The 22,644-nt window shown below is 54.9% G+C and overlaps 1 protein-coding gene across 8 annotated transcripts in view; it reads left to right on the forward strand.

Moving 5' to 3' along the window:
- The window catches only part of LOC100658798 (probable ATP-dependent RNA helicase DDX56), a 43,352-nt gene that overhangs the window by 14,829 nt on the left and 5,879 nt on the right, over positions 1-22,644 (forward strand). For 2 of the 8 annotated variants that reach the window (XM_064290264.1, XM_064290263.1), the window contains 17 exons: positions 7,537-9,077; positions 11,969-12,069; positions 12,397-12,569; positions 12,940-13,068; positions 13,564-13,746; positions 14,742-14,856; positions 15,004-15,131; positions 15,474-15,611; positions 15,821-15,910; positions 17,477-17,667; positions 17,923-18,047; positions 18,817-18,943; positions 19,058-19,113; positions 20,863-21,013; positions 21,280-21,511; positions 21,700-21,813; positions 21,893-22,055. In XM_064290264.1, coding sequence (XP_064146334.1) covers positions 7,537-9,077; positions 11,969-12,069; positions 12,397-12,569; positions 12,940-13,068; positions 13,564-13,746; positions 14,742-14,856; positions 15,004-15,131; positions 15,474-15,611; positions 15,821-15,910; positions 17,477-17,667; positions 17,923-18,047; positions 18,817-18,943; positions 19,058-19,113; positions 20,863-21,013; positions 21,280-21,511; positions 21,700-21,813; positions 21,893-22,055 — 3,757 coding nt within the window. Of the gene's footprint in view, positions 1-2,605; positions 6,454-7,536; positions 9,078-11,968; positions 12,070-12,396; positions 12,570-12,939; positions 13,069-13,563; positions 13,747-14,741; positions 14,857-15,003; positions 15,132-15,473; positions 15,612-15,820; positions 15,911-17,476; positions 17,668-17,922; positions 18,048-18,816; positions 18,944-19,057; positions 19,114-20,862; positions 21,014-21,279; positions 21,512-21,699; positions 21,814-21,892; positions 22,056-22,644 lie in introns of those variants that run through there. The other 6 variants (XM_064290268.1, XM_064290266.1, XM_064290265.1 and 3 more) reach the window with 6 other exon arrangements.

The following is a 22,644-nucleotide window of genomic DNA, read 5'->3' on the forward strand; positions in this document are numbered from 1 at the left end:
TTTTGAACTCTGTTCCTAGTTCTTGTGTACAGTTCTCTCTCTTATCACCATCACCTTGCCTTCCTGAGGCTTCTGAGGACTATTTCCAATTGAAAATGGAAAGAATGTGCTAAGAAGGGTGCTGACTGAGCTGGACTCTGGCCCTGTGACTCAGCAGGCCGGGCCCTCTCTGCCATCTGTGGCACAACGTAGCCTTAACTCTCAGGCCTCGGCATGTTCCGCACCCCTCAGCAAGGCCCGTGGCTGTGTCTCACCCAAGGCCAGGATGCCACATGGGCATCCTGCTCCGTGGCCGGGGGACAAGAGGCCCTTCTCCAGGCTGTTCTCGCTGCTGCCTCTGGATTCCTCTAGCTCACCATCTGGATTCTTGGCCCCAGATTAGAAGATACAGCTATAGTGCAGATGAGACCGCCACAGAAGACACAGCTCACGTGGCTTGTATGAGTGGGAGGAGCTACTGGATTTCTGTCCAGGAGGGTGTGCATAGAGGGTCAACTCCTGGGCCTTGAGCCTGGAGACCCCAGCTTCTGGTGTTCCCTCCACTGGTGAACTGGGTTCAGCCTCTTAATCCTACCTGAATCCTAATCCCATTAACACCTACGGATTTTCCTGCCAGAACCTGGAGCTGGGGGACAGTGCTGACTGGCTATAGGGACCCCCTGTTCATGTGTGTCTGCCAGCCCTCCCCACCTTAGCAGTGATTAGAGGAGAGGCCAAAGGCGGGGGTGGGGTAGCTGTTCCACTTGGGTGGGGACGCAGGAGGATCCTGACTGCAGCTTAGTACACAGGACAAACAATCCACTATGTGCAAGGACCCTAGAGGGGAGACATGGTCCCAGGACCAGGAACACAGCCTCCAGAAGGACAACACACACCTAGGCAATGAGTAGGCCGCCTGCCAAGATGTATAGCTGTGCTAGGGTAGGCCAGAGCGTGGAGAGACCGCTCTGGCCTGATGGTGGTGAAACTCCCCGCTGCCAACAGGGAGGGCTTAACTTGAGTTGTAAAGGATGGCAGGATTTGGGAGGCCTGGGGGAGACCAGGGAGATAGATTTCATAGGGAACACAGCAAGGCTGGGAAGTTAGAACCCACAGGGCATTTAGAGAGCATTGAGCAGATTTGTTGATCTTGGCAAAGGCTTCCTGTAGGGCAGTGGTTCTCAACCAGGGACAGTTTGTTCCAAGAGGGCTTTTGACAATGTGTGAAGACATTTCTGGTTGTCACAATGGGTCACATCTAGTGGGTAGAGGCCGGGGATGCTGCTAAAATTCAGCAACGCACAGGACAACCCCTACAACAGAGTTTTCCAGTTGCAAATGTCAATAGAGCAAAGGAGAGGGCTGACTGAGAGCTAGGTGGTAGAGAGCAGGGAGTTTCTAAGTACATCCATTAGGAGTGTATATAGCTGCAAGTAAGAGACAGCCAGTAGCTTAAATAGTGGTTTATCTTTTTCACATGTCTAGCTAGCTAGAGGTAGATGGCTACAGATGTTGATCAGCATCTCAACAATGCCATTAGGGGTCTCCTGTCTCTGCCATCCTCTGCATGTTGACCTTTTCCTCATGTTTGATACCTCTGGGCCACAATATGGTTGCTACAGTTCCAGACATCCCATCTATGTTTAGGGCAGTGAGAAGGGAAGGCTGGATTATCATGCCAGCTGCATATGCTCCCTTTAATGAGGAAAGCTAAAGCCTTCACACTGGCCAGAACCAGATTACCTGGCCACCACTAGCTGTGAAGCAGGTAAGAATAGTAGGGACAGTACCTATCACCCCCGCTGTGGACACAGTGCTTCCCCAATGAGATCAGGGTTCTGATGGCAAGGAGGACACAGGCGCCACTATGTGCCCAGACCCCAAATCTCAACCTTTAGGCAAAAATGGTAACTCCAAACGGCCAGAATTTATGGAGGTATTACTCATGTCTCTACTGGCCAGAGGATTGCAAACAGGCCCAGGCATGGTGCCCATGACCCAGGTCAGTGACCAACATAGCAATCTGCCTCCCCCGTCCCCACACAAACTCTCTGGTTGCTGTTGGGGTCCCAGTCCCCTTCCTGGGGGCCCTTCAGACCAGCAAGGCAGTGAGTGTTCCTGACATCTCCAGGGCCACCCCCTGCAGGGCCCGCCTGTGGCGTGATTCTGCCCAGGGCACTACCGAAGGACCTGATAGCACAGGCCCCTTGGCTGATGGCCATCACCTGGGTCCAGCACCTGCTCCCTCACTGGGCTTGCTCAGAGTGGCCACCTTTCAGGCACATTCAATCTCACTAAAATAGGAGACATTCTAAAGTGAGGTCTCAGTTTACAATTACAAAATCTGTACAGCCTGAGAACAAGTATAACATGACCAGGGTGAACCTGGGCAGAAGGGTGTCTTTGTATGGCTGGTGTCAGAGGAGAAGCCACCACCCTTGTGGAAATCAGTGCACGTCCTAAACCAGATGGCAGAGAAGGAGCCTGATAGTGGTCTGATAACCACAGATTATATAATGTCGAGGGGGGAGATGATGAGCTGTGTACCTAAGAGCCATACACAGGATGCTCTCTGACCCACTTATCTCATTGCTGAGAATTGCCCTGGAGACATAAACCCCCCAAAGAAGCCAACCAGAAACTTCTAATAATGAGAGAGTGGGCATTGGCCCAATCTTCAGCATGAGAGGGGTAGAAGACACGCCCACTCTGGGTAACACTGTACAGTGTTGACAAGTCCAATCAGAGATTGAAGGAAATGTTAAGTAATGATGTTAAAAGTCCAGAGAAAAAGCAGGATACGAGAGTGTACACAAAATATAGTTACAACTAAAAAAACTCATGTGGGTCGAGCCTGGAAGTTTTTATCTTCTGGTTGGGGTTTGATGGTTCTGCTCCCACATAATGTGTGTCTCAGAGAGAAAACCAGCAACCGTGGATTTGTGTGTGGTGTTGGGTGAGTGCTTTGGCTCCAGGGTCCTCGCCATCCCTACCTTCTCAGGCGTCCAGCCCTTGGCAGCCCCTGCTGGGACAGTTGCATGCTAAGAGAGGATGGCCCAGGCTGCTGCAGTGTCCTCTGGGCCCTCGCTATTCCCAGGCCACCAAGACCTCCTGCTGTGAGTGCTGCACAGGTGCTCTCTCTCAGTGTGCCTGGCCAGCAGGGGAGGGCAGGCATGCTGGGGTAAAGCTTCCAGAAGTGACTGACACAGGTGGTGAATGTACAGGCTGCCAGGGATATTCCACCCACCCCACCTCCCAGAGGCCCTGGAGGCAGTGAGCCCTTAAGGACCCACAGGGAATCTGCTCTCTCTTTTTTTTTTTTTCATTTGTGGTAAAAAGATAAATATTATAAGACACCTCCCGATTCAACAATTTTTACAGGTATAATTCAGTGACACTGATTACAGTCATTGTGTTGTGCAACCGTTACAACTATCCTTTTACAAATTATTCCACCACTGTTCCCAGAAGCTCAGCGCTCCGGAAGCAAGGACTCCTCCTTTCCCTGTCTCTCCTAGCCCTGGAAATCACAATAAACTTTGGTCTCTATACATTTTCGTATTCTAGATATTTCATGGAAGCGGGATAATACAATATTCCTCTTTTAGTAACTGGCTTGTTTCACTCACAGTGGTGTTTTCACGATTCATCCATGTTGTGACATGCATCAGGACTACATTTCTCTTTATGGCTGAGTAGCCCTGGTGACGCAGCAGTTAAGTGCTCAGCTGCTAACCAAAAGGTATGCATTCCAACCTACCAGCTGGTCCTTGGGAGAAAGATGTGACAGTCTGCTTTCCGAGAGATGACAGCCTTGGAGACCCAATGGGGCAGTTCTACTCTGCGTAAGGGTTGCTATGAGTTGGAATCAACTCTACGGCCAGGTTTTTTTTTTTTTAGTGTTCCATTATGTGGTGGTGATGTTAGGTGCCGTCAAGTTGGTTGCCATTCATGGCGACCCTATGTACAACGGAACAAAACACTGCCCGGTCCTGCACCATCCTCACAATCATTGTCAAGCTTGAGCCCATTGTTGCAGCCACTGTGCCATTCCATCTTGTTGAGGGTCTTCCTCTTTTTCACTGACCCTCTACCAAGCGTGATGTCCTTCTCCAGGGGATAATCCCTCCTGATAACATGTCCAGAGTATGTGAGACAACATCTTGCCATCCTTGCTTTTAAGGAGCTTTCTGGCTGCACTTCTTCTAAGACAGGTTTGTTTGTTCTTTTGGCAGTCCATGGTATATTCAGTATTCTTTGCCAACACCGTAATGTGTATATACCACATTTTGTTTATCCATTCATCCATTCATGGGCATTTAGGTTGTTTCCACCTTTTGGCTCTTGTGAATAGTGCTGCACTGAATATTGGAGTACATGTTTCTGTATGTGTTTCTGCTTTCAATTCCTTTGGGTGTGTCTTGGTTATCTAGTGCTGCTATAACAGAACGACCACAAGTGGATGGCTTGTCAAACAGAAGTTTATTCTCTCACAGTCCAGTAGGCTGGAAGTCTGAATTCAGGGCATCAGCGTCAGGAGCAGCCTTTCCGTCTCTGTCGGCTCTGGAGGAAGGTCCTTGTCATCAATCTTTCCCTTGTTTAGGAGTTTCTCAGCACAGGGACCCCAGGTCCAAAGGGTGCACTATGATCCCAGAGCTTCTTTCTTGGTGGTATAAGGCCCGTCTGTTTCTCTGCTCACTTCTGTTTTATATCTTAAAAGAGATTAGTTTAAGACACAACCTAATCTTGTAGATTGAGTCCTGCCTCATTAACATAATTGCCACAAATCCCACCTTAACATCATAGAGGTAGGATTTACAACACACAGGAAAATCACATCAGATCACAAAATGGTGGACATTCACCCAATACTGAAAGTCATAGCCTAGCCAAGTTGACACATATTTTGGGGGGACACAATTCAATTCATGACAGGGTGTATACCTAGGAGTGGGGTTGCTGGATCGTGTAGTAGGAGCCTGCTCTGTAAGACACCCTAGATTGGCTTCCTGCCCTTCCCTGGCTCATTCCCTACTGCCCTGCTGGTGCCATCTGGGATCAACTTCCAAGTGAACTATCTGCACTTGAATCTGTCTAGGGGAGCCCAGACTAAGACTCCTGGTCAGAAGGACAGAGAATGCCCCCTAAGTGGGTGATGGAGACTCCCTGGTGGCCAGCGAAGGCACAGGAGGCAGTGCTGTCCTGGCAGCATCAGCTCACCCTGTCAGGGCCTTTGACCGCGGACTCTTTTCATCTCCACCCCTGGCTGACTCATGGGTGTAAGGTCAGCTCCAGTTCTGCCCTTCCTCACCTCTGCCTCAGCATCCTGGTCTCCCTCTGCTGGCCTCTGTCTCTCTCTGCCTGCACAGGGGGTGGCTTCCTCTCTGAGTCAGGACAGGGTACATGGGACACGAGACCAGGGAGCTAGTCAACAAGTGAGGAGGGGCAGGTGGCCATAGGGATATGGCCTTGACATTCACAGCTGCTGTTATCAGCTCAGCATGCTGGGAGCCAAGGTCATGGCCTATCCTGGTGATAGGGAGAGCTGGAGCAAGGCCATGCAAGATGCCTATTGGAAGGGAGCAGAAGGCATGTGTAGTGCACCTGGGTCCAGCAGGGCATGGCTAGTCTGGTTTTGGCCTGCTCTCTGCTCCTGGCCATGATGGCAGGCCCAGCAAGGGGCGAGTGGAGGAAGGGGGAAGGAGCAGAGAGCAGTGCAGTGAGCTGCTCTTTCCCCTTTACCCCTGGAGGAGGAATTGCTGTTGATGTGCCACTGCACCCCAACTGTCCCCTCTGTTATCACAGCTGTTGTATTAATAACAACGGTTGCTACAGATGACTGTGCTAGGGGTGTGTCTGGTCTCAGGGAGGGCGGGTGAGGAGTTGGGGTCTAAGACCCCTGGGGAGGGAAGTGGGGGCTTCCAGGGTGGTGTTGAGACCCTGGGGCTGGAGTCCCTGAGGCCAGAACCAGGCCTCTACCCCTCCTTGTCTTGCTGGGTGGCGCCCCCTGCCACAGGTGCTGGAATGGCTGAGTGTGTGTGCACCAGGGGGCTCACGATGGCCTCGGCTCCGATGGCTCAGGCCACAGGCTTCATCGCAGTGGGAATTGGGCACCACCTCCACTAAGAGGGCCATGGAGCAGGCCCAATAGTGGAGGGACAGCCAATGGGAGACTTCATTACCTCCACTAAGAGGTCCATAGAAGGGGGCCATGGAGTAGGCCCCATAGTAGAGGGCAGGGAGCATGGTGGATCATTAACCAGCTGGGAGCCAGGAGGCATGTCCATTGGTTCTACCCTGGTTAGGCCGGAGCTGTTACCAGGGAAGGAGGCCACCTTAACCTGCTGCCCAGGAGCTGGTCTGCTGCTCACCCTGCATCTGGCCTGGCCTCTGGCCCCACTGCCCCCTCCCAGAGCCAGGATGGCTGAGGCTGGCCTGAGGTGCTGGCTGCTGTATGTCTTGCTGCTGCACTTGGTGAGCCCTTGGTGCCTGTGTCCACTGCCCACCACCCACATGGGGGCCCAGTTGGGTATGTGGACAGGGGGCTGTGCAGCTCTGGGGGCCTGGGACCGCTTGGCACACAGTGAGAAGCTGTCAAGGTCTGGAGGAACCAGCAGGCCCTGAGGATCAACTGGGGGGCCGGGCTGGTCTGTAAGTAGTGGTGGAGCCCAGCCCCCCCAGAGAAGAGGGTAGGGGAAGAGTCCTGGCTGCCCCCTCTTGCCTCTCCGGGTATTGGTGTTGAACTGGACCACAGAGGTCAGGGAGTGCAGGTGGCTGCAATGGGGAGGCAGCTTGTGGCTTGGGCTCAGAGCGGCCCATTCCTTTCTCTGTGAGAGTCATCAAGTCCTGGAGGTGTGGGAGGAGGCTTGGGGAGTGGGTTCAGTCCTAGAGGTGCAGAGAGAGGAATGCAGTCTTGGAGGTGCATGCGAGGGGGAGCATCACTGAGCAAGGCCTGAGCATCCCAGGAGTGGGGAAAAGGCCTGGGGCTTCTGAAGTGTCTTTTGCCCTCTGCAGTGGAGGGCGGGTGGCAGCTCAGGCTCTGAGCAGGTGGGGCAGAAACAGCCCTGCGATTGGCATCTCTGACAAGGAACAGCAGGGCCTCTGGGCACAGCTGTGCAGCTTGGGCCTGCAGCCTCAGGCTTATCAATGCCCACAGAGCTTCTTGTGCTGGAAAGTCCCCAGGTGTCCACACCAGCCCCTTGGAGCCGGCCTCAGCCCCCGTCCTGCCCAGGCACCCCCACTGCTCCCCAGGACCCTTGCCTCAAGAGGAACTTCTGGGCAGACTCTGTCCTCCCCACTTGCTTCATTGGGGGGGCGGGGGGAAGGACCCTTCTAAACTGCACACCTACTGAGGTCCCCTCCTCACCCTCAGGATGAGTAGTCTGGGCAGCGCCCACCACTCTAGGTGGCCTTCCTTCCTGCCCCAGTCACACTGCTGGCAAGCTGTCCAGTGTCCTCAGCCCAGCTGATCAGCTCATTCCCTCTGTGTCCTTCCTGGGACACCCTGTGCCCACCCGGGGAAGCCCTGCAGGTTCAGTGACATCCTCTGTTCTGCAGGCCCAGGCACAGCCATACACGCCCATCCACCAGGCTGGCTACTGCGCCCTCTACGAAGAGTGTGGGAAGAACCCTGAGCTGCCGGGGAGTTTGGCAGAGCTGTCTAACGTCCCCTGCCTGTCCAACACGCCTGCCCGCCACGTCGCGGGCCAGCACCTGATCCTCCTGCGGCGTATCTGCCCCCGCCTCTACAATGGCCTCAACACCACCTATGCCTGCTGCTCCTCCAAGCAGCTGGAGTCCCTGGAGTTAAGCCTGGCCATCACCAAGGCTCTCCTCACACGTTGCCCAGCCTGCTCTGACAACTTCGTCAGTCTGCACTGTCAAAACACCTGCAGCCCTAACCAGAGCCTCTTTATCAACGTGACTCGTGTCTTCCAGCTGGCCACTGGGCAGCCCGCAGCAGTGCTGGCTTACCAGGCCTTCTACCAGCGCAGCTTTGCCGAGCATGCCTATGACTCCTGCAGCCTTGTGCGCATCCCTGCAGCCGCCTCGCTGGCCGTGGGCACCATGTGTGGTGTGTATGGCTCTGCTCTGTGCAATGCCCAGCGCTGGCTCAACTTCCAGGGAGACACCAGCAATGGCCTGGCTCCGCTGGAGATCACCTTCCATCTCTTGGATCCCAGCCAGGCCCCTGGGAATGGAATACAGCTTCTGAACTCAGAGATCGTGAGCTGCAACGAGTCCCAGGGGATTGGCAGCCCAGCCTGCTCGTGCCAGGACTGCGCAACATCCTGCCCTGACATTGCGCATCCCCAGGCCCTGGACGCCACCTTCCGTTTCGGCCAGATGGCGGGGGCCCTTGCCCTGGTGATCATCCTCTGCTCTGCCTTAGTTGTCCTTGTTGCCTTCCTTGTGCAACCCCGCCTGGCCCATTGCAGGGACAAGGACAAGGACAAGGACAAGGCAGTGGACCCTGGTGTGCACACAAGCTTCTTTGACAGGCTCAGCTTCGCCACCCATAAGCTCCTGAGCCGCTTCTTCCAGGCCTGGGGTACATGGGTGGCCTCATGGCCACTGACCATCCTGGGAGTGTCCATTGCAGTGGTGCTGGGTTTGGCGGGGGGCCTGGCCTTTGTGGAACTCACCACAGACCCCGTAGAGCTGTGGTCAGCCCCTAACAGCCAAGCTCGATGGGAGAAGGAGTTCCATGACCAGCATTTTGGCCCTTTCTTTCGCACCAACCAGGTGATCCTGACTGCACCTGGCCGGGCCAGCTACCTCTATGACTCTCTGCTCCTGGGGCCCAAGAACTTCAGCGGGGTCTTGTCGCCTGACCTGCTGCTGGAGCTACTGGAGCTGCAGGAGAGGCTGCGGCAGCTGCAGGTGTGGTCACCCAAGGAGCAGCGTAACGTCTCGCTTGGCGACATCTGCTACGCCCCACTCAACCCACACAATGCCACCCTTTCAGACTGCTGCGTCAACAGCCTGCTGCAGTACTTCCAGAACAACCGATCTCACCTGCTGCTCACTGCCAACCAGACTCTCATGGGTCAGACCTCCCAGGTTGACTGGAGGGACCACTTCCTCTACTGCGTCAAGTCAGTCCCTGGATGGGAAAGCCTAGGGACCACCCTGCATGGGAAAGCCCAGGGACTACCAAGGGGCTCCCAGGCGGGCTGCCAGAGGGGCCTCCCGGGGCATCTGGGGAAGGACACAGCCCAGCTAGAGGGCTCAGGGTGTCTCTGCAGGGGACTGCAATGCACCTCGTCCTCCCTGGTGCCTTCTCCAGCCCTCCCTCCTTGTCTTCATCGAGCCTCCCTTGCTACAGCTCACTCCGAGGGCCATTTTCCTTCTGCTCCACTTCCTTCCTGTTGGGGGGGGGGGTCCCTCCTCTCTTGGCTTAAATCTTTACAGAGGATTCTGACTGGCCTCGCTCAGGTTCCAGTTTGCTTGTTTGTTTTGGGGCTAGGCCATTGGATATAGGCCGATAGGCCTTCAAGAGCCCACGTGGTGCTGTGGTGTGAATAGAAAGAGACCTTGAGCCAGGGCCTGGGGCTGTGGCTCCCAGCCCTCTCTCTCACCTAGCTGGGTGTCCATCGGGGGACCTGGCCCACACACCTTCACCTTGTTCGGAGTTAGGTCCCTGACTTAGTCCCTCTGCTGTGGCACAGAGTTGAAGCAAAGTGCAGTGTGCTCTGAGAGGGCAGGGCAGTGGCCCTTGGGCTGTTTGGCGTTGAAGTAGAGCCAAACCAAACCCACTACGATCAAGTTGATTCTGACTTATGGCAACCCCGTAGGATCTCTGAGGCTGTAAATCTTTACAGATGCAGGCTGCCACACCTTTCTTCTGCCGGGGGTTTTGAACTGCCAACCTTTTGGTTAGCGGTCGATCACTTTAATCACTGTGCCACTAGGGCTCCTTGAAGTAGAGCAGTGGTCTTTAAATGCTTTTGGTCTCAAGGCCTCTTTACACTCTTAAAAATTATTGAGGACCCCAAAGAGATTCTGTTAATGTGTGTTATATCTCTCAACATTTACCACATTAGAAATTAAAACTGAGAAATTTAAAATATAGTTATCAATTATTTTAAAAAATAACAATAAACCCAATTACATGGGGCACACATAGCATGTTTTTATGAAAAATATAGTATTTTCCAAAGCAAAACAAAATAGTGAGAAGTGTTTTACTTTTTTGCAAATCTCTTGAATGTCTGGCTTAAGACAAGACAGCTGGATTTTCATAACTGATTCTGCATTCGGCCTGCTGTACCATGTTGGTTGAAGCATACTAAGAATATCTGGCTTCACACGCATATGTAGCTGGAAAAGGGAGGAGCGGTCGCAGCCTTTCCAGATAATATGGATATTCTTCTTTGATGCTACACCACAACTTGACAAGTGGCTTTTTCTTAAATGCTAGTTGGAATATGAAATCTGAAACTGTATCAGCAAACTTTTTGTACTCTGTACAAAGAGAGAGAAAACGAAGGTAAGAAAGGCAAATAGCATCTTAGTGTTATTACAAAAGTAATTTTGACCTTGCAGACCCTTGAAAGGGTCTCAGAACTCCTAAGGGGCCTCAGACCACACTGGATTGGAGGAGAGACCCAGTGCTTTCTATCCTCTGCTCTCCATCCCTCAGCTCAGCCTAAAGTTTGAACAGTGTCTGGGTGTCTGTGCTACCAGGAGCAGGAGCAGACCCCAGCAAAGGGCAGGGTGGAGAGGAGGCTGTACCATGGCTCCAGGGGCCACCAGGGGGCACCAGGGGTCCCAGACTCACACCTGCTCCGAGGTTTACTACCTCCCTGCTATGTTATCTTTATTTTGATTTTGGATTCTCTTAACTCTGGCCTGTTTTCCTCCTTAACAGACAGGATAACTGAGGCTCAGAGCGTTTTGATAAGCTGCTCAAGGTCCTGGAGCAAGTAGGTGCATAGCCTGCTCCTGGCCGGCAACCAACGGTGTGTAGAGCTTTTCACGTACATACCCACTGCCTCTTTGCACCCATTTTCTTTACAGAAGGTGCACATGTAGGGCCCAGAGTCATTGTCCAAGGTCACCCACTGGTAATGGTGGTGATGGTGCTGACACCGTGTGGCTCCTGGGCTCTGGGCCTGGAGTGACTCCAGGTCCTGGGGTGGGGGAGAAGGCCAGGCATGCAGCATGTTGGACTTCCAGTTCAAATCCTGGCCCCCAGCTCCCATGTAACCTTATGCGTGTTGGCCAGTTGGCTTGCTTCATCTGGAAATGAGAACAACACCGGTGCCTGGTTTGTAGGGCTGGTGTGAGGATGAAGGACAGGACAGTCAGTGCTGGGAGAGCACCCACCTACACAGAGAGAGCACATGAAAACTTAGCTCCACCTCATTTGTCCCAGTTTCTTAGTGCTGCTGTAGCAGAAATACCCTGAGTAGGTGGCTTGAAGGAACAGAAATTAATTTTCTCACAGTTTAGGAGGCTAGAAGTCCAAATTCAGGGCTCTAGGAGGAGGCGCTCTTTGTTTGCTCTGGGGGAAAATATTTGCCCAGCTTCTGTAACCCAAAGGTTCCTCAGTTCTTGGAGATCTCCACGTGGCGTGTATCTTTCCCCATCTGTGCTTGCTTGTCTTTGTGCCCAATCTGCTCTTTTTATATCTCAAAAGTGATGTGGTTTAAGACACACCCCCACAATGATACAACTTCATTCACGTAACAAAGGAAACCCTATTCCTAAATGGGATGACATCCACGGGCACAGGTGCAGGCACATATATGTTAAAATTCCAACACATATTTTGGAGGGACACAATTCAATCCATAACACCACTGTACTTACTGGGGTTCTTCAGGAGACTGTGTTTGTAAAACTGGCTCTGAGTCTGAAACCATTACCAAGCCCGGGCCTTCCTGCTTCTTCTCCTCAGTAGTGCGGCTAGCATGGAGAGGGGCGCCTACCGCAGGGGGCCTAGAGCAGGCAGAGCACAGTCCCCTCTCCTGTCTCCCCACAGCGCCCCCCTAACCTTCAAAGATGGCACAGCCCTGGGCCTGAGCTGCATGGCCGACTACGGGGCTCCCGTCTTCCCTTTCCTCGCGGTGGGGGGATACAAAGGTAAGATGGCGGAGGCGGAGGAAGCCTGAGAGGGGCAGGAATCCTGGGGCAGTGCGTGGGAATGTGACAGGGTTCCAGCAGCCTCGAAGGGGCCTGGCTTGTGGGGGAGTTCAGGCGGCCTGTCCTGCCCCATTTTTCCGAATTCATTATCTGGTGGCATGTCATCAAGATGCTCCTGCTCTGGGCCTGGGCCCACAGGTCTTGCCTTTGGCTGAGAGGGAAGTAGGGTGGGTAGGAAGACTAGCCTAGGAAGAGGAAGGTGAGGAATGGGAGAGGGGATGGAGGGCTGAGCTGGTCTTAGCTCCCTCCTGAATATGTCATTCCCAGGGAAGGACTATTCCGAGGCAGAGGCCCTGATCATGACCTTCTCCCTCAACAACTACCTGCCTGGGGACCCCCGGCTGGCCCAGGTCAAGCTGTGGGAGTTGGGCTTCCTGGAGGAGGTTCGAGCCTTCCAGCGGCGAATGGCAGGCACCTTCCAGGTCACCTTCATGGTGGAGGTGAGCTCAGGCCCTGCGGCTTGGGGATGCCGCCTACACAGCCTTGAGTGGGATCCTGTGCCCAGTCCTGGCCTTGCAACCTCCCTGGTGACCCCGGGCAAGTGACCTCACCTCCTTGCGTTCTAGTCCCTGAGCGGGGTTGATTAGGACAGTCCCGTCCTTAGAGGGCAGCTCTAGGGCTTCCAGCCAGTCCCCAGGCACAAGCGCTTGAACAGCAGTCAGTGCTCCATAACCTTCACTGATGCTGTGATGATGATGACGAGGATGATTCCTCCCTCTCCCCCCTCCCCTCGGCCCTCTGGTTCCTTCAGAGTCCCCTCCTGTCCCCTTAGGCCATGAGCCAACGTGCTTGCTGGTTGTGTGTCCTTAGCGCTCCCTGGAGGACGAGATCAACCGCACCACATGGGAGGACTTGCCCATCTTCGCCACCAGCTACATTGTCATCTTCCTGTACATCGCCCTGGCCCTGGGCAGCTACTCCAGCAGAAGCCGAAGGCTGGTGAGCAGGGACTGGGTAGGGGGGACGTAGTGGGAGGACAGGTGGCCGCAGGCCTTCGGAAGCCCTCCTTGAGTTCTGAACTTTCATAACCAGAGCCTCTCGAAACAGAGCAAAATGGACACGCCTACCCAAAGCCAAAGTGGCTCCTCACTCTTTCTTTGCAGTGTTTTGTTTTGAATGGTCGAGTGATGTTTTCATTCTGCTACATGACACATCCCTGCTTGTTTGTGAAAAACAGTGTGTAGAGTTTCTTACCGTGGAGTCTAGAGGGGATGAGGCCACCCTGTGCCTCTTGCTCAGGCTGTGGTTGTGGCGCTGCCGGCCTTTTTGGGAAGGGTTGAGTGATGAAAAGAGCCCAGGTCCTGAGCACTGCACGGCCGGACACACACACAGGCTGCCTGCTGCCAGCTCTTCCCCTAGCCCAGGAGGGTGGGGTGCCCTGATCTGGGCAAGTGCCCTGGCAGCCGTGGAGGCTGAGCCCCGATTCCATTGCAGGTGGACTCCAAGGGCACACTGGGCCTGGGCGGGGTAGCAGTGGTGCTGGGAGCAGTCATGGCTGCCATAGGCTTCTTCTCCTACCTGGGAGTCCCCTCCTCTCTGATCATCCTCCAAGTCGTGCCTTTCTTGGTGCTTGCTGTGGGTGCTGACAACATCTTCATCTTCGTTCTTGAGTACCAGGTAAGAAAGGGAGGAGCTGTGCAGTGTCTGGCTGCCAGACATAAGCCTAAGTCAGTTTGCTGGGCATTCTTCTAGACTCTTCCTTTGCATTGACACACATATTTATAGAGCATACAGAAAGCAGGGAGTCCTTGGGCGGCACAAATGGCTAACATGCTCAGCTGCTAACTGAAAGGTTGGTGGTTCAAGTTCACCCAGAGGAGCCTTGGAAGAAAGACCTGGTGATCTACTTCTGAAAAATCAGCCACCGAAAATCCAGTGGAGCACAATTCTACTCGGACACACATGGGGTTGCCATAAGTTGGAGTTGACTTGATGGCAATGAGTTTTTAATAGAAAGCAGAATGTTTTGTGTCTAACGTGAGTGGATTCATGCAGCCCGTATCACCCGCATGAACTTGCCTTCTGCTGGCCCCACACAACGTCTTGTAAAGCTTTCCACATCAGTATGTTGGAGGTGCCTCCTGTATTTACACTGTTACATGGTATTCGAGAATAAGGACAGATCGGGTGTGCTTGGTGTCCTCCTGATGAACAGTCAGGTTCCACCCACGTGCTGGAGCAGTTATGCCGTGACACCCTGTGGCACCGTGCCTGGGACATTTGGGGTCAGCCATATAGTCGGTAGGAGGGCAGCAGTGCTGAGTGCCTACTAGGAAGGCCCAGGGCAGCCTTCTTGCGCCTCGTGGAGTCTCTGGGCAGTGGCCATTCCTGGCATTTCCGCACAGGCAACTATCAGCTCCCTATTGGCCTGGGAGGAGCCCTGGTGGCTTGGTGGTTAAGTATTTGGCTGCTAACCAAAAGGTCGGCAGTTTGACTCTACCAGCTGCTCCTCGGAAACCCTATGTGCAGTTCTACTCTGTCCTACAGGGTCACTGGGAGTCAGAATCGGCTGGACAGCAGTGGGTTTTTTTTTTTTTTTTTTGGTTTACTGGCCTGGGAGGGACCATGCCCTTGGCTGGGCCGTGGACCCTGTCCCTGCTGTCCACACACAGAGGCTGCCAAGGAAGCCTGGGGAGCGGCGGGAGCAGCACATTGGCCGCACCCTAGGCCACGTGGGCCCCAGCATGCTGCTGTGCAGTATCTCTGAGGCCATCTGCTTCTTCTTAGGTGAGACTTGGCACCCCTACCCAGAGGCTGGATCTGCGGCTAACTAGGGGGCCTAGGTGGCCCAGACCCTTGCCTCTGTGATTGTCTGTGCAGACCTCCTGTCTGCCTGTGACTGGGTGTCCTGACAGGCCTCTGCCCCTCGCACAGGGATGCTGACCCCCATGCCAGCCGTGCGCACCTTCGCCCTGACCTGTGGCTTTGCGGTGGTGCTCGACTTCCTGCTGCAGATGTTGGCCTTTGTGGCCCTGCTTTCCCTTGACAGCAAGAGACAGGAGGTGGGTGGGCCCCGGGCTCAGGGTCCTGCTGCCAGAAAGCCTGTCTGGGAGTTGGGATAGCCTCGCTTCCGCCAACGTGGCTGGGTGGGTGAGGTTTAGGCCTTGTACTGCCAATTTCCCATAGAACAGTGATTTCATTTTGGTCATTTTTGGGTATGTGATAGAACCTCCAAAAGTGTATGAGGTTAGCTAAACAAAATCTGAGCGAAAAGGTGACAGGGAGCTATTGGTCCTGCACAGTGTAAAATTCGGAGATATTTTAGCAAGAGAGAACAAAAACAAAGGAGAACAGTGGACAGCGGGCAGATGCCCCACACCACTCTGAGGGGTTGCCTCCTCCAGGCTTCCCGCCTGGATGTCTGCTGCTGCCGCAGGGCCCAGCAGCCGCCCCAGCCCAGCCATGGGGAGGGGCTCCTGCTCCGCTTCTTCCGCCATGTCTACGTGCCAGTCCTGCTGCACAAAGTCACGCGTGCGGTTGTGGTAAGTTGGGCCCTGGCCACCAGGGAGGGTTTGCTCAGCCTAGAACCTGGCCTTCTAGGTGAGAAATCAGGGCTCAGAGAGGTGGGGGACTACCCAGGGTGGAGCTAATGTAGGTGGGCTGGGATGCAGGCCAGTCCAATGCTTCCAGCCAGACCACCCAGAGGGCTGAGGAGGAAAGGGAGCAGGGCTCTCACCCTCTCCCTCCCCAGGTGGTGCTGTTCCTTGCCCTGTTCGGAGTGGGGCTCTATTACATGTTCTACATCACCGTGGGCCTTGACCAGGAACTGACCCTGCCCAAGGTGAGACACTCCCATTGGTGGTGCTCCGTGGCTGGGGCTTGGAGGTGCTCCCAGGAGGATGGGGAGAGAGGCCATGTTAGGTGGGAAAAGTGCTGGTGCTAAAGACCAGCACAAGGCTAGAGGACAGGAGGTGGCCCAGGCATCCTGAGAATGGGCAGACAAAACAACTCCAAGCACTTTCTACACGCAGGTCTCTGGCTCCACAGAGCCCCTGTGCGTCCAAGCTGCCAGCCGCACAACGAATACAAAGTGGTCTTATTAATTCACAGCCCATCTGGTATACGTCTGGGCCATGTGACCCTGGCTGACAACCAGCACTCTGGGCCCAGGGGCTGGGAGGGCTCTTGGGAGGCTGCAAGGTCTGGGGAAACCTGCAAGGGTGGGTGGGGTAGGAGCAGAGGGCAGTGAGGATGGTCTGTCTGAAAGCTAGGGAGACTTGGAGGGTAGAGACATGTTCCCTACCCGCATGGGAGGCCTGATTGCAAGGCCTGGGCATTGGTTCTCTGTCCTGACAGGTGTTGGGGGCCCCTGGGAGCAATGGTCAGGGAAGAGTGCCAGCTCAGCAAGTGGCAGGGTGGACAGGCGCGCTGTGTAGTTAAGGCAGAACCCGTTGCGTGTCTGGGTGTGCACCAAAGTTTTGGCCGGTGGCCACGGAAGGGAGTGAAGAGGCCGACCAGCAGAGCTGGGGCTGCTGAGTTGGGAGAGAGGGATGCTGGGGCCTGGGAGCCTGACAGACATCTGGAGGAGAGCCGGGCCTGGAGCTGGCTACAGTGAGCCTCGCACAGCTATGGGGATGTTTTAATGGAGCTGGTCCAAGCTTGAAGAGATCGGACACAAGAGACTGTAGAACCCTTGAGTCATCCAGGGAGCAATGAGGAGAGAAGCCAGCCAGGTCACATGGTTGAGGAGGGCAGGGCAGCCTGCCGAGCATCAGTGCCTTCAGAGGGCTTCTAAGAGCTGGTGGGGACAAGAGACAAATGGCCAGCTGGCCTGGAGGGGGTGTTATGTTGAGAGGAACAGGGAGAGGCCAGTGGTGGTGCCAGTCCCTGTGGATCGCCTGAGTGAGCATAGAGGTGTCTGTGTGTGGATATGCACAGGGACACAGGTGGGCTGGAGAGGGTGACCGCCCACACTGTTATCACAGGACAGCTGGGATGGTGCATGTGTGTGGTCACATAGGCTGGGATGTGCTGCTTTGTGCTTGTACCTCTGTGAGTGTACCTGTGTGTGTGTATGTCTGTGTGTGGGTATCTCGGCATATACCTGTGTGTGTATACATGTGTCTCTGTGTGTGTACCTCTGTGGATGTACTTCTCTCTGCATGTGTATGTGTATCTCTGTGCCTCTATGGGTGTACCTGTGTGCATCTACCTCTGTGCGTACCTTTGGTGTGTATACCTCTGTACGTATCTCGATGTGTGTACTGTGTATACTGCATGTACCTCTGTGTACATACCTGTGTGTGTGTACCTGTGTGTGTGCACTTCTGTGAGCATGTGAGTAGGGGAGAGCCCTTCGGGGTAGGTCTGGTCCACTGAGGCTCACTGACTGTCCTGGACCTCCCAGGACTCATACCTGCTCGACTACTTCCTCTCTCTGAACCGCTACTTTGAGGTGGGGGCCCCCATCTACTTTGTCACCACCGCGGGCTATAACTTCTCCAGCACGGCTGGCATGAACGGCATCTGCTCCAGCGCAGGCTGTGACAGCTACTCTTTAACCCAGAAGATCCAGTACGCCACCGAGTTCCCTGAGCTGTAAGTGATCCTCTGCCCCGGCCCCTCCCAGCCTGGCCCTTCCTGTCCTTCCCCAAGTCACTCTCCCTGTCCTTCCTCATGAGTAACAAGTCTACCGAGAGGCCTCCCTGCCCTTGCCTAGCTGTCCACCTGCTTGCTGGGAAGCCCGAGTGGGAGGTCAAGCACTGAGATGACACCTGCCCCTCCTGGCCGGATCTGCCTGACCTCCTTTCCCCGCCCCTCCTCTCCCCGCCCCTCCTCTCCCCTGCCCCTCAGGTCTTACTTGGCCATGCCAGCCTCCTCCTGGGTAGATGACTTCATCGACTGGCTGACCCCATCCTCTTGCTGCCGCCTCTACGCCTTTGGCTCCAATAAGGATGAATTCTGTCCCTCAACTAGCAGTGAGCACAGGGCCTAGGGTGCCTCCTTGTCCACCTCAGCTTCAGTAGATTGAGGTGCAAGGAGCAGCGGTTGAAAGGAGGAGTTGGCCAAGCTCTCTGCCCCCTCTTGTCCCCTCCGGCAGGGTCCGGCTGTCCCTTGCCACCCTTCACTGCTCCTGTGACGGGGTGGAGCAGAAGCCCGAGGGAGTACTTGTGCGGGGTCTGTGTGCAGAGCCATGGATGCGCACACATGCACACCAGGCACCCTGACAGTGGGCGGCTGTGGTTGGGTGGCGCGTGGAGAACAGAGTTCGGTCCAGACCCTGGTGGCTGGACCACCTCCACTTGTGGGTGGAGGAGCGCCCCCATGTGGTCTGCCCCAAGATTGCTTTCCTCACCCGCCCGTGGGTGCCCACAGGTTTTATGCCTGGAGAGGGAGCTGTTCCCCCGATCATTGTTGGTGGGTGCCCTTGAGTCAATTCTGACTCATAGTGACCCTGTGTGGCAGAGTAGAACTGCCCCATAGGGTCTTTCTTCTGCAGAGTTGCTGGGTGGGTTCCAACTGCCAACTTTTCAGTTAGCAGCCAAGTGCTTAACTGTTGCACCACCAGGGCTCCTTCCTTCCCAGTTAGTGGTGACAAATCTCTCCAGAAGTGGCACATGGCCTTACGTTGTTCTCTGGTGGTGTGAGTGATAAGGGCAGGCCCTCAGAGGAGGGAGACAGGGACTAAGTGCAGTGGAGCCCCAAGCCGGGGCCTGCCCTGGGACCCAGCCTGCCTCTCTACCCTAGGTTCCTTGAGTTGCTCTAAAAGCTGCATAGCCTTTACTCTGGGCCCTGTCCGGCCCTCAGTGGAGCAGTTCCACAAGTACCTCCCGTTGTTCCTGAACGACCCGCCCAACATCAACTGTCCCAAAGGGTAGGCCAGGCTGGCGCTGCTTGGGAGGACAGGTGTGGGGGTCTGGGGAAGGGCGAAGCAGACTGGAGGAGGCCCTGTCTCGGCTCAGCCTTTGCTCTGGCATTCTCCTCACAGGGGCCTGGCAGCTTACGGTACCTCTGTGAACATGAGCCTAGACGGTCAGATTTTGGGTAAGCTCAGCCTAGTCGGGTGCCCCAAAGGCCCTCTGCACGCAGCCTCTTCTTTCTCCTTCTCATGGGGCTTCTCACTGCCCCACCTCTCAAGGCTTCAGGCTTCCAGCCTACCCCCTGCTTCCTTCCCCTGCCCCAGTCCAGGTCAGCCTGAAGTTCATGGAATGCTTTCAACAGCTGGCCTTGATTTCAGAGCCTCCCGCACCCATGCTGGACACCCTTCCCTCGACGTGCACAAATTCCCCCTGAATATCAGTGGTGGCTGGTTGGCCGAGCAGCTCCTGATGCCTGTGTAGCGGAGCCTGGCACAGCTGTTGAGCACACGTGGATAGGGACTTGGCTGAGGCTGGAATGCTCAGGATGCGCTGCCCATTAACTGGGAGGCTGCAGAGCAGCATGGGTGTTGTGTGCTAGGAGCCTCCCACAGGGCTGTGCACATTGGCTAGTGCTGGCAAACGGACCTGGGGGCCGGCGGGGCACTTCCCCTGTCCCGAAATAACCCCTGTTTGGATCATTCACAAGCATGTATTACTTTTATACTAGGAAAACCAGGAACTGAGAAACGCTCTACCCACCCTCCTGGCTAAACCATCCAGGTTCCCATCTTACAGAGAGGGGGTCCCTGCCCCTGTCCCCATCCGTTCCATCAGAGTGCCCCACTCTGTGCAGCCCACCTCTTCATGCTGCCAGCATGAGTTGTTGTTGGGGACAGGAGGGAGCACACTCACTGGGGCTCAGAGGAGTGAGGGTGTGGAGGGAGCAGAGGGGAGCACAGATGCCCTGAGGCTGCCCCAACCCCACCGTGGCCTGGATGAGTCTCCCCCTACCTCTGACCATGGTTCTCTCAGGTGCACACCAAGATTGGTCTAGAGCAGTGGTCCCCAAAGTGTGATCCCTGGACCTGCTGCATGAGTATCACCTGGGAACTATTAGAAATGCAGATTCCCAGGCTCCACGCTGACTCAGGGCCTCTGGAGCTGGTTCTGCTGTGCTGGGCCAGAGCTCTGCCATGCTGTTTTCCTACTGTAAGACTGTATAAGGCCAAGCACATTTCTTTCTTTTGATTTTCTCCGCTGTACAGTTTCTCTCCCTGATATGCAAGCTCATCATGAATAATTCAGTGTCCTCTTTACTGGCCCTGAGAGGAGCCCCAGGCCACAACCCCCCAGTGCTGCAGTACAGCTGTTTTCATTTTTCTGTGCTCTTCTCTCGTCCTTTTCTGTAGGAGTATGTACACTTGAGAAGTAATTGTGTTGAACGAATGTTTACAATCCAGTGTATGTTTTGGGAAACCCTGGTGGCGTAGTGGTGAAGAGCACGGCTGCTAACCAAAAGGTCGGCAGTTCGAATCCATCAGGTGCTCCTTGGAAATCCTATGGGGCAGTTCTACTCTGTCCTATAGGGTCGTTATGAGTCAGAATCGACTCGAGGGCACTGGGTTTTGGTGTATGTTTTGAAGCTGTACAGAGGAGCATTAGGATCGGTAGTAGGGCCTGACTCCGGCCTTGCCCTGCAGGCATACCAGCTGCAGAATCTTCGGGCCCAGGGCAAAATGAAACGCAGGGCCCTGGTTATTAAGAATCTCAAGAGGGGTCGCTTGCTGCCCGGGATGCCCACCTGCAGCTAGGGATGCGATCCCAGGTGTTCTGAAGCAAGATAGCTCCTGGCAGAAGCCAAAGGTGTCCTAAAGCAGGACCTGACTTTTGTGCTTCTTCTCCCATCTCCCGGTCCTCTTCTGTGCCGGCCCAGCCTCCCGATTCATGGCCTACCACACGCCCCTGAGGAACTCACAGGATTACACGGAAGCCCTGCGGGTGTCTCGAGCCCTAGCAGCCAACATCACTGCCAGCCTGCGGAAGGTCCCGGGGACAGACCCAGCCTTCGAGGTCTTCCCCTACACGTGAGGCCCTAAGCAGCTGGGCCTCAGGGAGGACAGGGGCTGCCTGCTGGGGACTGGAGTTTTGGGGTGTGGGGTTGCAGGGAAGCTGTGTGGGAGGAGGACAGGTTAGAAGGTTCAGGCTATGTTTTGGGCCTGTCGATTCCTTACTCTGGGAGCTCTCTGAGCCTCTGTCTTCTCACTTTAAAGTGGGAGCACCCTGTCTGCCTTACAGGGGTGCTGTGAGGATCAAATGATGGGTGTTTGTGAAAGTGTCTTGTCAACTGCAGGATCAGCAATGTGTTTTATGAGCAGTATCTGATGGTTGTTCCCGAGGGGCTCTTCATGCTGGGCCTCTGCCTTGTGCCCACCTTTGCTGTCTGCTGCCTCCTGTTGGGCATGGACCTCCGCTCTGGCCTCATCAACCTCTTCTCCATCGTCATGATCCTTGTGGACACTGTTGGCTTCATGGCGCTTTGGGGCATCAGCTACAACACTGTGTCCCTCATCAACCTGGTCTCGGTAACTCCCCAAACACAGGCTGACAGTTCAGTGACTGGGTCCTGAGGGCAGAGGTGGCCCCTCGAGGGGCAGTTGGGAACACTAGCCTCCGAGTTCCTTTTGGTCCAGCGGAAGACCTCAGCCTTTCTGCTTGCTCTTCCCCACCTCCAACTCCTGCCTTTCACAGCTGAAGTCTCCTCTGCCTGCAGGCGGTGGGCATCTCAGTGGAGTTCGTGTCCCACATCACCCGCTCCTTTGCCATCAGCATCAAGCCCACCCGACTGGAGAGGGCCAAGGAGGCCACCATTACCATGGGCAGTGCGGTGAGTGCGTGCGGCCGCCCCTACGTAGCCCATGGTGGGGCACCCTGGGCCCAGCCTGACATCTGCTCGTGATGCCCAGGTCTTCGCTGGGGTGGCCATGACCAACCTGCCCGGCATCCTGGTCCTGGGCCTTGCCAAGGCCCAGCTCATCCAGATCTTCTTCTTCCACCTCAACCTGCTTATCACCGTCCTGGGCCTGCTACACGGCTTAGTCTTCCTGCCTGTGGTCCTCAGTTACCTGGGTGAGTGCCCACCTGCCCGCCTGTTTTTGCCCTTGCTAGCCAGAGCGTACAGGCTTCCTGCCGTGACAGTGATGATGGTCACAAAAACAATGCATGCTTGCTCTCAAAAGTGCAGCCACACTCACAAGGCAGAGTTAAAACATAGACGTTCAGACACCACTCCTCCAAGGACAGCTGTCGCCAGCATGGTTTTTGGGCATACCTGTGTGTGTTTTTTTTTTTAAACAAGACTGTGATCATACACTACTTCCTGTTCTGAAGGCTGCTCTTTTTTCACGTAGTATATCGAGAGCATCTTTGCCAACAGATGTGTGTCTGAAGCACTGTTAAGTGGCTATATGGTATTCCATTGCTGTGCTTTTAAACTTTTAACCATGATCTTCAGGAAGAAATATGTTTTACATTGAGAAGCATTGTGCATAGGCACACACATATAATTAAACAAGGGTTCACAAAACAATACCCTACTACACACGATGCACTCTGATATTCTATTCTAGCCTATTACTGGAGCCCTGGTGGCGCAGTGTTTAAGAGTTTAGCTGCAAACCAAAAGGTCGGCCATTTGAATCCACCAGCTGCTCCTTGG

This window comes from Loxodonta africana, chromosome 8, assembly GCF_030014295.1.
Source record: "Loxodonta africana isolate mLoxAfr1 chromosome 8, mLoxAfr1.hap2, whole genome shotgun sequence".
NCBI classification, from domain to species: domain Eukaryota; kingdom Metazoa; phylum Chordata; class Mammalia; order Proboscidea; family Elephantidae; genus Loxodonta; species Loxodonta africana.